Source organism: Neomonachus schauinslandi, chromosome 2, assembly GCF_002201575.2.
Source record: "Neomonachus schauinslandi chromosome 2, ASM220157v2, whole genome shotgun sequence".
Classification (NCBI taxonomy): domain Eukaryota; kingdom Metazoa; phylum Chordata; class Mammalia; order Carnivora; family Phocidae; genus Neomonachus; species Neomonachus schauinslandi.
In genome coordinates, this window is record NC_058404.1 from 197,962,814 (window position 1) to 197,979,474 (window position 16,661).

At 47.6% G+C, this 16,661-nt stretch overlaps 1 protein-coding gene across 2 annotated transcripts in view; it reads left to right on the forward strand.

The window, feature by feature from the left end:
* The first annotated feature begins 186 nt into the window (after positions 1–186).
* STK32B (serine/threonine kinase 32B) overlaps positions 187–16,661 on the forward strand; it is a 384,614-nt gene continuing 368,139 nt past the window's right edge. For both annotated transcript variants that reach the window (XM_021677602.1, XM_021677603.1), the window contains exon 1: positions 187–238. In XM_021677602.1, coding sequence (XP_021533277.1) covers positions 187–238 — 52 coding nt within the window. The remainder of the gene's footprint in view (positions 239–16,661) is intronic.

Below are 16,661 nucleotides of genomic sequence, written 5' to 3' on the forward strand. Positions count from 1 at the left end.
CGGGACGAGGGGGCGCGGCGGGCGCGGTCCCGCCCCTGCGCGGCGCTCGGCCCCCTCCGGCTGGCGCGCGGTTGCAGCCTGGGCTGGGCGCTCGCCGCGCGTCCCGCGTCCGGCTCCCGCGTCCGGCTCCGCGCTCCCCGCTCGCCGCGGCCGGGCATGTAGCAGCGGCAGGCGCTACGGCGGAATATGGGCGGGAACCACTCCCACAAGCCCCCCGTGTTTGACGAGAATGAGGAAGGTAAGAGGCGAGGGGCGCACCCCTCCTTCCCTCTGCGCGGCGCGCGGGTTGTGCCGAGGTTCCCCCTGTGCACCGCTGCCCCTCCGGGCCGGCGCGCCGATTCGGACAGGGGCTGCAGCCCAGCCTTCACTTGGGGAGCGGAAGGAGGAGCTGCCCCGGACGCAAGTCCGGGTGCTGCTCGGCTCCAGCTCCCCAAGCCCGGGTCTCCTTCAGAGCCGGAGGCTCAGGGAGGCGGCCTGTGTGTGTGTGTGTGTGTCCGTCCACGACGCGTTTGGTCTCGTGCACCGGCAGGTTCCACGCTGCTCTCCTGCTTCGCCCAGGACAGCCTAGGGAAACTTTTCTTGGTTAAACTCCGTGACTCCAAGGAAGGCGTCCCGCTTGTGGCAGCCTCCCTGGCGGAGGGGTGGTGTAGCTTGTCCAGCCTCATCTAAACCCTAGGGCTGGTCTTCCTTGCGGCTCAGGTCCGTAGAGCTCGGTATTTGAACTGGCAAAACGCCATTTCCAGCGCTGTGTGTCCTGGGCAACTTGCTTAACCTCTCTGAAACCTTTGTTTCTTCACCTATGAGTTGAGAATTATGATACCACCTACTACCCTAGAATACGGGATTGTTTGAAGCTTAACCACTGGTAATCCATGTGAAAAGTGTCTTATAATCAGTACGGTATTGTTGGTTATCTGTTAACTCTGCCTTTAAAAGCTTGGTTTCTTAATGCTTTGGTTTCTCTGGTCTTCACCGTGCCCCCACACAAGAGCTAGGATGTACTGAGCACATACTATGTGCCAGGCACTGTTCTAGGGCTTTATATGTGTTCGCTCGGTCCTCAAGCAACCAGGTAGGTACTTCTGTTGTTCCATTTGGCAATTGAAGGAAGGGATGTGGCCTAGTCACAGCTCCTAAGGAGCAGAGCTGGCTTGGGGGTTGGCCAGTTGGCCTCTGGAGGCAGTGCTTATCACCACCCAGGCATAGGCTTGTGGGCACAGATCATGGTTTCTAGAATGGCCAAGGCTGTGTGTGGTAGTCACATGCTGGCCCAGACAGCCCCTCTCCAAAGGCTACGTGAAGATAGTTAACATAACTTAAGTGGGTCAGCCTGATTTGGTGCTTTCCGAAAGGAGTTCCTAGTCTAGTGACAACGAATAATCCATGACCATCCATGTTGATAAGGGTGGTGAGTGGGGCCAGTGAAGGCACCTGGGCACCCAAGGAGACCGGAGGCCTTCCTCGTTCTTTAGTCTGGGGCACAGGCAGGTGGAGAGCCAGGCATGGATGGATGAGAGGTAGGCAGGGAGGTGGTGGAGGCCCCTGGGTGTCCCATGAAGAGTCTGGACACATGCAGCCGAACTTGTCCCTGGCCAAGTTCACACTAACCCTGAACTTCTCCATGGAAGTCAATCACTGTTTGCAGGTGTGCTCTGCTGTGGGACAGCCTACTTGGGGCGACTCTGGGATAGACTGGTCCCCTTCGGAGCACTTTTGTCCTTCATGATTACATTCAGGGCTATTCAGACCCTATGAGAACACAAATACTTAGTGACAGGTGGAGAGCATGACTTGCATCAGAACCCTTCTATTTGCAACAAGTCGAAACTCTCCTCCTATCTATCTTGGTGAAGGGATCTGTATGAGTCAGCTCAGGCTGTCATAACACAGTACCACTGATGCTTAAACAACAGAATTTGTTGTTGGTGGTGGCCTCAACAACAGAGATTTGTTTTCTCACTGTTTGAGAGGCCAGACGTCGGAGCTCACGTACTGTCAGGGCTGGTTTCTGGTGAGAGCTCTCTTCCTGGTTTCCTCTATGCTTGAGGTGCTGGAGAGAGCTGTCCCGTGTCTCTTCCTCTTCTTACATGAATACCAGTCCTATCAGATTAAGGCCCCAGCCTTATGACCTCACTTAACATCTATCTCCATAAAGGCCCTATCTCCAAATGTAGTCAGATTGGAGGTTAGAACTTCCACATGAAGTTTGGAGGGGACAACCAATGAGCCCATAATGGGAGCCTTTCGTGAAAACCATGGACCCCCTTCATAGAAGAAAGCACAAACTTACATATCACCTCCAAAAATTATAGGGGTTCATGGTTCTAGCCTAGATCAAAGGTCGTACTTTAGGTAATTTTCTTAGCATTTTTCTTTCTTTTATTTGCAGGGGAAATTTGCCTCCCTTATACTGACAACTGTCTCTCTCCTTTATCCCAGAAAACATTCTTTAAAATATTGATTGGCAAAATAGTTATATCTGGTATAGCCAACTTTTGATTGTCCTGTTGTTGTTCCTCATTCCAAAAGCAGATTGGGCCCAAGGTTGACTACCTGTTTCAGGGCTCTTGAAGTACAAGGTTAGGACTTGCCTCATTTTGCCAGCTTCCAGCCCAGTGAAACATTAACTTGTTTGATTTTGCCAGCGTATCTCTCATATATTTTCCTGTGCAAGTAAAGCACTGTTATTTGCCACCAATTGATTCATTTATTCTGTAGGCATTGACTGATCATCTTTTTTTGTACCCATCCCTGTGCTAGGCACCAAGAATATGGAGAAGATGAAGGCAAATATCCTAACTCTCAGGGAGCTCCTGGAGCAAATAAATACCCAGGACAATGCAGGGAGCTCAGAGAACTATGGTAACCTAGAGGAGGGTCCCTAACCCTGGGGCAGGGAGGAGGGGCAACGAAGATTTCCTTTTGGTGTTGAGTCTTGTGCAAATGGCAGACGTTATTACCAGTAAGGAGGGGTGGGTAGAGAAGGGGAAGTGTGTATTAGAAGGAAGGAACAGAATGTGCAAAGGCAGATGGTAAAGAGTAATCAGTGCTCATTGGAGACATTGTTGGGGGTGATTAGTACTCCGGCAGTGTGAAGTGTGAGGCTGGAAGGTATGGAGGTGAACCCCAAGTGCTGGACCAGCCTTAAAGGGCCAAGTGGTCATGTGTTTGGACTTGATCATATAGGCATCCAGAGTCACTGAAGAATTTTAAGCAGGGGAGTGACACGGTCCAGTGAACGCACATGCTCTCCCAAACCAGAGTTGTTGGGTGGTTGAAGATGCAAACACCTGCCTGGGCAAAAACAAGTCTGGTTTGTAAGTAATTTAATACTAAACCCTAGCTGAGAGTTTGCATTGCATAACTGTATCATGCCCACTTTCATTAAGATGGCAAAAGTTTAACTTGCATTCAGGTAATATTAACAACTAACTTCCTGACACAGTGCACGGGCTGCTTTTCATGCCTAATTGGGAATCATCACAACTTGGCCTGGGGAGGTCTCAGAATCTGCATTGTACTAGAGAGGTAACTGAATCGGGGACCCCAGGAAAAGCCTGTAGCCTGTGTGTGGATGAGCTGGGACTCACACCCAGGTCTGTTGAACTCCAGAAGTGGGCACCTAACAGTGTTCCCTGTGCTGCCTCTGGAGGCCTAGGGGAAATGTAACTCTCACAGATGCGTTCAGCCGTGCACATGAGCCCAGCACTCAGGTCAGGCTCCGCCACGCCACCCCACGGGGCTCTTCGGGGCTCTTTGCACAGAAGCTAGTAACAGTACACCCTGGCACCTGCTCGTTTACAATAATCATCTCACAGGCCATCTTCTTAAAACATTTGTTGGGCAAGACTGTTGAATCTCAGATCTGTACCTCTGAAACAAATAATGCAATATATGTTAAGAAAGAAAAAAAAAAAGAATGTAGCAGGAGGGGAAGAATGAAGGGGGGGAATCGGAGGGGGAGACGAACCATGAGAGACGATGGACTCTGAAAAACAAACTGAGGGTTCTAGAGGGGAGGGGGGTGGGAGGATGGGTTAGCCTGGTGATGGGTATTGAGGAGGGCACGTTCTGCATGGAGCACTGGGTGTTATACGCAAACAATGAATCATGGAACACTACATCAAAAACTAATGATGTAGTGTATGGGGATTAACATAACAAAAAAATTTTAACAAAAATTTAAAAAATAAATAAAGCATTTGTTGGGCAGTCACATCATAATACAACCTCTAGGAATGAAAAAAAAATTCTCTCCCATTCCAACTTCATGTCAAAATTGCATTTAAGTTGTTTTACCCCCCACGCAGTGCTTATCCACATCTAGATATTTTCGTATAAGCGTCCACCTGCCGCAGATACAACGGCTTCTGCTTTTTCTCTTAGCACTGTATTTAAAGTGGCTTAGGTTGCAACAGTGTCTTCAAATCAGTAGTTGAGTGGGCTGTAATATTCCATCAAATGGGACTCTTATAATTTACTTAAATATTTTCTTACCGTTAGACATTTAGGCTATTTTCATGATTCCATCTTTATAAATAAGTTGCTTGAAAATTTTGTGCATTTTTTCCCCTTCTTTTTTTTTTTTTTAAAGATTTTATTTATTTATTCGAGAGAGAGAGAGAGCACATGAGAGGGGGGAGGGTCAGAGGGAGAAGCAGACTCCCTGCCGAGCAGGGAGCCCGATGCGGGACTTGATCCAGGGACTCCAGGATCATGACCTGAGCCGAAGGCAGTCGCTTAACCAACTGAGCCACCCAGGCGCCCTTTTTTCCCCTTCTTTTAAAGGAATTCCTGGGGCACCTCGGTGGCGCAGTCAAGTTAAGCGTCCGACTCTTGATTTCAGCTCAGGTCATGATCTCAGGGTTGTGAGATCGAGCTAGGCGTCGAGCTCCCTGCTGGGCATAGAGCCTGCTTAAGATTCTCCTCTCCCTCTCTTGTGTGTTTGTGTGTGTGTGCGTGCACATGCGTGTGTGTGTGCTCTCTCTCTCTCAAATAAATAAGTAAATAAATAAATATCTTAAAATAAAGCACAAGGGGAGAGATTATTGGATCCAAGGAATTGAATATTTTTTAGAACTCCAGAAACATGTTGTAAATTATATTTCCAAAGGATTTTTTTTAAATCAATGTTCTATACATTTGTGGCTGGCATCCACACATTTGGGGGTATTGATTTAAGAACCTCATAACCAGCTCTGGGTATTCTCATTTTAGAATGTCATATATTAAAGGGTCATTTAAGTGTTATTTCTTTTTTTTTTTTTAAAGATTTTATTTATTTATTTGACAGAGAGAGACACAGCGAGAGAGGGAACATAAGCAGGGGGAGTGGGGGAGGGAGAAGCAGGCTTCCCGCCGAGCAGGGAGCCCGATGTGGGACTCGATCCCAGGATCCTGGGATCCTGACCTGAGCCGAAGGCAGACGCTTAACGACTGAGCCACCCAGGCGCCCTAAGTGTTATTTCTATATGATTATTGGTCCAGGTAACTTGACATGTAGCTCAGAACATGAAAACATCTTCTTGGTCTAACCAAATCTGCAACAAATGTTGCTTTCCTTTGGAAATAGTCAGACATCCAAGGCAATTAAAGAATCACCCCCTAAGTAAATAAAATCTTTAAAAACAAACAAACAAACAACAAAGAATCACCCCCTGAGTTGCAGTCATGCTTCATCTGGAGACAGTCTTTTGAAAACTTTGCTCTTATAATGAGAGTCTCTACAGAGGTGGAGGCTGGACAGGTGCCATGTAAGGGATGTGGATTTAGGGGCTCGGTGTTCATAGCTGTATCAGGCATGTGCATATTTCATGCAGGAGTCTAGGATGAAACCTTAGGTTTTTAGATCTGGACCTCATTTGAAAATGTGTTTTGTCTTCTACAAGGTGGGGGGTGGGGGGTGGGGGAGGTTAAGAAAATAACCATAAATCAGTATGAGATTGTTCAGTAGAAATGAATGGTGAGATCCATCTCTACCTTTCAACACTCATAGAAAATAGATATGAATTGTATAAGCTTAAAGTGTGTGTCAATCATCTCTATAAAGTCAGACATGTATATACAAACTATTGTATTTCATTGATTCTAAGGCACACATTTTTCCATGTTTGAAATCTCTGAACTGGGGATGCAGTTCGGCCAGTGTGGTATTTGTGATGTAGTTTTATTATTTGCATGTGGTCATAGCTGTTCACACGAGCATGATATATAATGGGTCTAAAAGAGCTTTTTCAAGGGACTAGAAAGAATCACATCCTAGATTCATTGGCAGCATTTCCCTTTTAGTGGTACATAAAACGACTGTGCATTTCATGTGGATGGCATCTGAGATGAGGTGTAATGTGGTGTGGCAGGTGAGCCTCCTTCAGTTAACCAACATGAGGTCTTTTGAAGGGAATTAATTGGCTCTGGCCACTTTTCACCACCTGCATCACTACCACCTGGTCCAAGCCATGGTCACACCTCTGGCTTAGATTATTACAGTAGCCTCCCTAACTGGTCTCCTTGCTTTTGCTCCCCTCTCCCCAGCATCACCTCAATGCCACACCGAAGTGATCCTGCAGAAGTGGGCGTGGGGCATGTCAGTCCCTGCTCAACCCCCTCTCCTTCTGCCCTAGCAACAAGTAAGAGCAGAAGTCCTTATAGATGCCCACCAAGCCCGGCCTCTTTGACCCCATCTCCTTCCTTTCTCCAGCCCACCTGCCTCCCTCGTGCCCCTCAGACACACGGACGCTCTCATACTGTAGCCCAGTACCTGCTCCCCATGCCCGCAGGGCTTCTCTCCCAGGACCCTCTCCCTCACCTCTGCTTGTCTTCATGCAAATGCCATCTTCCTTGTGAGGCCTTCACTGACCACCCTACTTACTATGGCACTCCCAGCCTACCTTCCTGGCCTTCCTTTGCTTCATAGCAATTATCATCATCTCTCATACCATTTATTTTACTTATTCCCTTAGTTATAGTCTGTCTTTCCCCATGTGGTCACAAGCTATGTTAAGGTAGGGATGTGATGGGATTTATTCACTGCTGTATACCCAAGGCCTAAAAGAGCACCTGGGGCACAGCAGATGCCCATACACTTTTGAGGGACAAATGAATAAATGAATAAATGAATGAATGAATGAATGAAGGTGTGCATCTCCTGGTGGAACCAGGTTCTCAGCAATGTCATCAGGCATCTGCCTCCTTGGATTCTCTGCTGTCCTCTGTGTGGCTTCAGGCCCGCTCTCTCATCATGGGGCCCCTATGACCTCGAGGCTCAGAGCCTTGTAGCTCTGAGGGTGGAAAAGGAGCCTCTTTTTTCATAGTTGCTGCAGAAAAAGAATTCCAGGGTTCATTCTGATGAGTTGTGGTTAGGTCTTGAGCATTCTTTTTTTTTTTTTTTTTTTTTAAGATTTTTTATTTATTTATTTGACAGAGAGAGACACAGAGAGAGAGAGAACACAAGCAAGGGGAGTGTGAGAGGGAGAAGCAGGCTTCCTGCGGAGCAGGAAGCCCGATGCGGGGCTCGATCCCAGGACCCTGGGATCATGACCTGAGCCGAAGGCAGACGCTTAACGACTGAGCCACCCAGGCGCCCCGGTCTTGAGCATTCTTGAACCGATCACTGTGACTGGGGAGAAATGAGGCTCTCCGTGGTCAGGCTGGGTCTCATGCCCACCCTCTGATCCTGGGGGTGGAGTTGGCATCACTTGAGGAATGTGGACTAAGAAAGTCTGGGCAGGATTTTCCTGAGGAGTACTGGGGTATCAAGAGAACAAGGGCAAGTGAAACAAACAGAAACTTCCACACCAGTCCCTGCTTTACCGTGTTCTCTGAGACATGGTTTGGAACACTTTGGCTCATCTCAGTTGTTTGACCACATGTCCATCTTCTGCACTAGACTGAGACCTCTGGAAGAGCAGCAAGCTTTTCTTTTTCATCTTTGTGTCTGCAAGGCCTGGAACAGGGCCAGGGAAGGCACACACAGCAGCTATTGGTTGAATGAAAGGCGAAATTAATCGCTTAGTGGGGTCGATTTCTTCCATTCCTCCCAGTTCCCAGGCTTTTGAGAAACAAACGTGGAACGTTCACACTTACTACCACTAAAGTTTGTTTGGAGAAGGTGCCTTGGATTTGAGTCCAGAATGACCTTTCGATTGCTGTCCCCCAATTTCGCCCTTGGGACTTGCTTGAGCAGACTGGAGTCTGCGGAGTGGGCTCTATACTCAGCTTGGTGGATCCCGGTTATAATGCACAGAGACCTCCTGAGAAATTTCCCCAAACGTCAACCTGTAAAGATTAATGGATATCAGACTCTTGCATATCACGATGCGGGATATCACTTCTCTTCCCGCTGAGAGACTAGGCGGAGATGGTTCCCGTTGCTTTCTGGTTAAGACAAAATTCCTGTTTTATGGGGCAGCAGAAGGGTAGAGAGAAGGGACGATGGCTTTCCCACAATATGAGCTGGAGTGAAGAGGGTGTTAAGATGGAAACAGGATTTATGTCGAGTCTTGAGGGAAGGGTTTAAATGCCTTAAGAGAAAAAGGATCGGTATTTTAGGAGGATCAAACAGCATAAGCTAGCACTGAGCTTAGGCATTTTCCTGAGAGACTTGGAAGGAACAAAATATTCTTAGCAGTACTCAGTTGTCTAAAATCTGGGCTCAGAGCAATTGCAGATGGAGATGGAGAAACTGTTCTAGAAGGAGCAGCGAGGGTCCCGACACCCCAGAGGAATATTCCCGTGCCGAAAACAATGGGGCTTCCTCTCCCTTGCGGTAAATCTTGGAGTTCCTCAAGACTGAGCCCCTGGGCCTCTTGCTCAGCCCTCTGTCCTGTCTCCCTGCTCATCTTTTCACCCCCGCATGCCCAGTCACCCCGCCTCAGTCCGGGTGCAGTCAGGAGACTGAAGCCACACCGGTTTTCAGAAAGGGAACATGTCATACAAAGAATTCGTCTAGTAAAAAGGCTAACTGTGAAAAGGAGTCGGAGAAGACTCTAGGAGTACAGAAGTAGCAGCTCCCCCAGAACGGCTCCTCCTGGCAGGGCTGAGGGTCAGGCTGCGTTTCAGATCTCTTTGGAGAGGGCCCGGTGGCTAGAGGAACAGGCAGCCTACTGGGGGGGGGGGGGGGGCAGAGGAACTTTCCGGAGGGTGCAGCTCATCCATGAGGGCCACTGAGGGGAGGGCTGCCGGGCCCCCTGCCCACCTGCTGGCTGACAGGTGGACAACCAGGTGGAAGAAAAGTCCCTTCCCATGCTGGTCTGGCGGTGCCTCTCTTGCGCCCTCTGTTGGCAGTGCCTAGCGGGAAGCCGGCTGGCAACGCAGAAATGCCTGCGGAGTCCTGCCCCATCGTCACAAAGCAGTGGCTTTGGAGCTGAGGGACACTACGTTAATAACTGGTGCCTGTTTCTTTCTTTTATTTTTTATCTTTTTTAATTTTATTATGTTATGTTAGTCACCATACAATACATCCTTAGTTTTTGATGTGGTGATCCACAATCCATTGTTTGCGTATAACGTCCAGTGCTCCATGCAGTACGTGCCCTCCTTAATACCCATCACCTGGCTAACCCAACCCCCTCCCCCCTCCCCCATCCCCTCTAGAACCCTGTTTGTTTGTTTCTTTTAGCAGTGACTCAGTAAGTTATTTCCTTCATTCGTATTTCTCCTCTGGCCTCCAAATCTGTGTTTCTGTATGTAATTCCCCTTGGATGCTCAAAAGATTACCTCAAATTCAAAATAACCGGGGGCACCTGGGTGGCTCGGTCGGTTAAGCGGGGGACTCTTGATTTCAGCTCAGGTGATGATCTCAGGGTCTTGAGATGGAGCCCCCACGTCGGGCTGCGTGCTCAGCTGGGAGTCTGCTTGCCTCCCACCCTCCCCGTCTGCTCCTCCCCAGTGCAATCTCTCTCTCTCTCTCTCTCAAATAAATAAAATAAAATCTATAAACAAACAAAAACCGAAAGCCCAAAATGACCTCAATCAAACTCACGTGCTTCCAGAGTCTCCCAGCTTAGTGCACGTAGTACCGTCATCTATCCTGTTGCAAAGGCCAAAATACCTCAGGGTTTTTCTCAGCATTTCCATCTGCCTTCCCCTACAAGTCCAGTTAGGCACTTGGCTGTGTTGATTTTACCTCCCAAGTCTCTCCCAAATGTGCCCCATCTTTCCGGCCCCACCCACTGCCACCTCCACTCAAGCGTCGCCCCCCCATGCAGCCTCCCCCCCAGACTCATGACTGAAGTCACAGCAGTGACGGTAGTCCTGTGCTCAGCACTCGGGAGTGGCTTCCACTGCTCTCGGGCTACAGATTCAGACTGTGATATGGTCCCCGAGGCCCTGTGGGGGCTGGAACCTGTCCACCTCGCACATCTCATCCCATCCTTCTCCCTCACCGCATGAGTTAAATCACTCCGCGTGCTTCAAGTTCTTAGCCCAAACCCCAGCTCACTGTTACTGCGTTACTGTTCTGTGCAGTTGTCGACCTTCCTTCTGCTCATACTCAGTGCTCCTGTTTATGCTCTTGGACCGCGGGGCATCCTTTTGGTTTCTGGGACGTTTCATGTCACTCCTGCCCCAGGGCCTTACCACGTGTCGTTGCCTCTGCCTGAAATGCTCCCCCACCCCACCGGGCTCGGCTTGGTCATCTCCCACTCATCCTTCTCCTGGGTCCCTTCTCTGATTCCCAGGCTGGGTCAAGACCCCCACCCCCACCCCCACCCCCACATTACCGCACGCTTCTTCATTGCATTTATCACAGTGCTAGTTCTACATTTATTCACATGAGTACTTCATTAGTGTCTGTGTCTCCTGTGAGCCCGGAGTCTCCACGAGCACAGGGCCCGTGGCTCTTGCAGTGTTTCATCCGGGTCCCACTGCTTTACAAAGTGTCTGTCCTCGTAGCTGCTTGTCCTTGAGCAATTTTCAGAAAATACAGAGAAAAATCACTGTGCAACTTACAAAGGGTAACAGGGTCCCTCCTGGTGTCTGAAGAATGACGCTGTGTGAGAGGTATTGTTATTGGGGGTTCACTCAGTGTCGTAGGTGGTAACCTTGGGGCGCTGGTCCCACTTCTTTCTGGATAACTGGAAAGTTCTTTCCCTCCTACCAGTCTCTCCCCAGCTCCATCACTGGTATCCCACCTGGGGAATTATTATTATTATTTTTTTACCACAGCCCTATATACCCCTATTGCTATTTATTTAATACTGTTTTCTATCTTGACTGGTTTTGTTTTAACAGAACCTTCTGCTGAGGAACTTCATGTTTCTAGCTGCAGTTGGAAATGGATGAAGACTTCTTAAATAGGAAGCAAGATAAAGTAAAGTAGGTAGATGCACAACAGTGATGTTCAGGGTGGCTATGTGCGCCTTCTGTAGACCCTTCGCTTGTGACTTGCTCAGTGGATATTTTTTGGATGGATCTGTAGTGGATGAACTGTCGGTGGGGTAGACGGTGGTTGTGTGGATGCAGGGCCTGCCCGGCTCAGTTGCTGAGAAGGTAACAGCAGGCCCCCGAGGACATAAGCTAGAGCGCAGCCTGATGCTCTTCCAGTCAGTTCCCCTTAGAGATGGGGTGTGGGCCTCTGGGCTTGTGCATCTCTGGGATCCACCAGGCCCCCAGGCCGGCTTTATCATGGAGTCTTCCAGCAGGGAGGCCCCTTAACTAGGGTAGCGTTTAAGAGCACAGACCTGGGGTCAGACTGCCGAGAGCTCCGTGCTGGCCCTGCCACCTGCTCGTGGAGTGACCTCCAGTAAGTGTCTTTTCCTTCCTGATTGCTGGTTTTCTCCTCTGTAGAATGGACAGGAAATGGGCTTTACTTCATAAACTGTTTTGAGGAGTGAGTTACTCTATGTGACATGCTTACTACATAGTCTGGCACATAATGAAGTGAGTGCTGTGTAAAGTTCACTAAATAAGGTCACATTTTGTGACTGAGGGAGGTCAGTGCATAGAGGTTGCAAGCAGAGGTCTGGGGGTTCCACAGGGTGAGATCCTGATTTTTCTGTGTATTGTCTGTGTAACTGTGGGCCAGCGACTTTACCTCCCTAAGCCTTAGTTTCTTCCTCTTGAGAATGGGGCTACAAGAGTATCGTTGCCTTGGGAACGGAGTGAGGTGATGTCAGCACCCGGCTGTGTAAGGTATGTCATGTGAGCAGAGGGATGTTGGGTGAGAGCCGCTGTTTCCTGAGCCCGAAAAAGGAGGTGTTCCGACTTCCTCCCAGGCGACTGCCAGGCCCTGCTGTCAGGAGGGTCTTTCCCATTTCCATTCTCCAGGAAACAGCCCATTCCAACAGACTCTGCCCTCAAAGCTTCCTTGCCCGAGACCTTATTACATCTGTCAGGAAGGGCAAGGCGTGTGTTTAGAAGCCTGACTCTGGCCAAGTCATGTGAAACAGTGACCAGGGAGCAGGTGTCCTTTCGCTGGTGGTCAGTGTCATTGACGTGGATCAAGCCACCTTTCGAGTCTTGTGTTTGCTAAATCCCATGGAGGCCCTGGAGGCTGGAGTGGGGTTTTAGGGAGGATTAGATATTGGGCCCCTGTCTTTTAGAAAATGTCCATCCTCTTAGGCATTTGAGAGGAAAGAAGAAAAAGATTTCTGGATGCCACATGTTGTGGATTGAATTGAGTCCCCCCAAATAAGTTAGGTGAAGCCTAACTCCCAGTACCTTAGAATGTGAGCTTATTTGGAGACAGAGACGCAATGAAGTTAAGATGAGGCCACTAGCGTGGGCCCTCACCCAGTAGAACTAGTATTCTTATAAAAAGGGGAAATTGGAGCACAAAGGCAGACACACACATGAGAATGCCATGTGAACATGAAGACAGAGATTGGGACGTTTGGTAATGCACCTACAAGCCAAGGAACACCGAAAATTGCAGGCAATTCCCTGGAAACTAGGAGAGAGGCAAGGAGCAGAAGACGCAGAAGAAACCAACCCTGCTGGCACCTCAGTCTTAGAATTGCAGCCTCCAGAACTGTGAGGGGATAAATTTCAGTTGTTTTGAGCCCTCCTGTCTATGGTGCTTTGTCATGGTGGCCCTGGGAAACAAATACACCTAGTTTTACCATTATATAGTAACTTCAATGTGTCATTTCAGATGAGGCCCCAAATTAGGTCTGGGAAGTGTTTCCAGAAAAGGCAACTTCTGATACCTGTTCTGAAGGAGGGACAGGTAACAGCCAAGGGGAGGTCATGTGGGGGGAAGGAAACTGGGAAGATGGTGCAGGAAAAGGCCCTTCCGGGCAGAGGGGGCCGCATGTATCGAGGCAAGGTGGGCAGAGAGAACTGGAAGGTGTTCAGTACCCCAGAGTTAATAGGGAGCGGGTATGATGGGGGAGGGGGAGCAGCCTTAGAGATGGGGCTGGAGACTAAGGCTAGCACCAGACGTTCAAGATCCTAGAATGTCACGCTATGTGTCTCAGTTAGGGCCTTACAGCAAATACCCCACACTGGGGGCTTAAACAACAGACATTTTATTTCCCACACTCCTGGAGGTGGCAAGTCCAAGATCAAGGTGTTGATGAGAGTTCACTTCGGGTTTGCAAACAGCTGTTTTCTCGATATATCTTCACCTGGTGGAGAGGGAGGGAGCTCTTGTCTCTTCTTCTGAGGGCACTGATCCCATCCTAGGGGCCCCATGTTCATGATCTCATCTCCCCCTGATTACCTCCCAAAGGCCCCACCTCCAAATAACACCCCATTGAGGGTCAGGGTTCCAGTATATGAATTTGGGGGGGGACACAGTATGCGCAGGTCAGTAACACGGAGGAATTTGACTTCTTAGTTGGCAGGGCTGGCTACCTAATTTGTGGGACTCAGCATGAAAGAAAAATGGGTTCCCTTGTGCAAGAACCACAAAACTGCCATTAAATCTACAAAATTATGAAGCTTTTTCCTTTCTTCCATGGTCTCCATCTCTCTCGGTTGGTCGTGGTGTTTTTTTTTCTAATTTGCTACTTAATAGCATTCTAGGCAAACAGTATTTAAAATTTTAAATTATCACGGAAAGAATATTGTGCAATGCCCATTTTAAATGCAAATACAAGAGCAGTTAACTCGTGTGCAGAATTGCCAGAATTACACAATTCGTATTTCAAAGCACATGCATGCATACGTATTTTGTTCTTACCAGAACAGAGGAAATGCTATGCAAAATGAACTCAACTGTTTTAATTTCTCTCCTTGATATGTGAATGTTGTGCCAATGCTCTCTACCTTCAGCTTACTAATGAGTAAGGAGACAGAGGAAAAAGGAGCTTTGGTTGTCCCATCTTTGTCCCTTCTGTGTCTTAAATTCAGCGTCAGGGATTAGCTCACACATAACTTGGGGAGGAGGGTGTCATAGGGTTCCTTGGTCCCTCATACTCCTTAGAATGTCACTGCCCTTCATTACTCAGGTGTAGACAAAACTCATCTACCTGGGTCTTGCTGAGCCTGCACACATTGTGGTTCTACCAGAATTCTGGGCTTGTGGAGCATTACAGATGAATGGGGGCCACACACATTGGCCACATAGCCAATGTTTCTGCTCATGCACGTGCGTCATTGTAATCCCTTAGGGAGCAACATTTCAGGGATAAAAGCAACCCCTGGGTGTTAAGCCAAGTGCAGGGCCCTTCTGAGCACAGAGCTCTGTGTGCTCAGGTTGCACTTCCATGAAGCTGGCCCTGTTGGTAGAAGATGAAGAGACACTAAAGCTTCATCTGGGGGGTGATGTGACCAGGTTTTCCTCTTAGAATGATCATGATACTTGCAGAATGCAGAATGGCTTGGCAGAGGGAGAAACTGGTGGCTATGAAAGCATTATAAAAATCCACAAGAAAGGGAGGAGGGTCGTAAATGTCCACAATGGAATATAATTGCATAAATAGAGTTACTTTAATCACTGTATATTGATGTATACGTAAACAAAACTACAACTAAAGATGCTCTGCAGATCTTCTGGTCCCGTCACCCTGTGGAAAATGCCAGGGAGTTTCTACCTGTAGATGATACAGCTTATCAAATTCAACAAAATCTTGGTGTGTGCGGCAGGATTTTCTGCAGTTCACTTAAGTGATGTAAGAAATTTATGAATTCCATTTAAAATGTAATTATTTTTAAGCACACTTTTTAAACAAAATTGAGAAGTCGCCGCATGTCATATTTAATAAGTTCCAACACAGTTTCTTATCCCTGCTCTCCAGAGTATAATTACTCCATCAATCTTCAGGGAGAATCAAAGGGAGCTTAGTGGAACACACCTTTCATGCGTTAAACCAGAATTATGTTTGCTTTGGATTTACATTTGAAAGTAGTTTGCTTTGGCATTTTATTTCTTCCAGAAAATAACAAATGTTGCTGTTCTTTCCTAGGTATCATGGTCTTAAACTGAGGTTATAAATCTTTCAGAGCTATTATTTGCCAATCCCTTTAATTTCTGTGGTGTGGTGGGTGGGAAGAGAAAGAAAACTATGATTTAGGATTATTTTCTTTCTTTGTTTTTTTTTTTTAAGATTTATTTATTTATTTGAGAGAGAGAGAAAGAGCATGAGTGGGGCGAGGGGCAGAGGGAGAGAAACTCAAGCAGACTCTGCCGAGTGCAGATCCTGACACGGGGCTTGATCCCATGACCCTGAGATCATGACCCTGACCCAAGCCAAAATCAAGAGTCGGTTGCCTAACTGACTGAGCCAGCCAGGCACCATAGATTATTTTTCTTTCTTAGCCAGCAAATAACACACAAGATCGGGCCCTGGTATGCAGTTTGGCAATTTTTGGTTTATTTTTTGGCTTACCTTGTGTTGCCTCTGTGGGGGATGCACCCACTCATCTTGCTAGATGGCATTTATGTGTTTGTAAGTAATGGGAACATTGTGTTAGATTTTGATACAGATTTCTGGTTGAGGTCAATAGGGCAGAGGGTCTCAAATATGAGGTTGTTTGAGATGGGATGGAAGAAATACTATTTAAAATATCACCAATATATTATCTGCTGACAACTACCTAGGCTCAGCCTACACCTTGCAGACTTAAATTTTCAATTGCCAACCCAACTCAAAAGTTACACATGGATATCTAATAGGACGCTTACTCTTAGTGCTTCTCAGTTGAGTTCTTACTTCTCTGCCCCATCCCCAAATCTGCTCCTTCCTGTCTTGTCCACTTCAACAAATAGCACTTCCATTCTTCCAGTTGCTCAGGCCAAGACATTAGAGTCATCCTTGACTTTTATTTGCACATCACACCTGCCCTCTGACCTGTAGGCCTCCTGTTCCTGCACCTGTATTCCCATCTTCCACACCCACCATTTCAACACCAAGACACTTAGAAATCTAGAGCAGGAGTCCACAGAGACTCACCTCTCTCATTTGTCTGAGGCTCCCACTCCCAGTTCGGTTTATTTTCAGTCTCCAGGAATTTATTGAGACTTACTTATTATGTTGTGGTATTTGACATACCTTGGTAAACTTGCCATATACTCTTGAAAAGGATATGTATCCTATAGTGCTTGCTGCAGTGTTCTATAAGTTTCAGGGATGTTAAAATCTCTTATATCCTTAATGAGTGTTGCTGCTTAAAAAAAAAAATGATTACCGAGAGAGGAGTATTAACATCTCTATATATGATTGTGAGTTTTTCTGTTCTCTGCAGTTTTGTAGTGTGTATGACTTTTGAAATATGTTAAT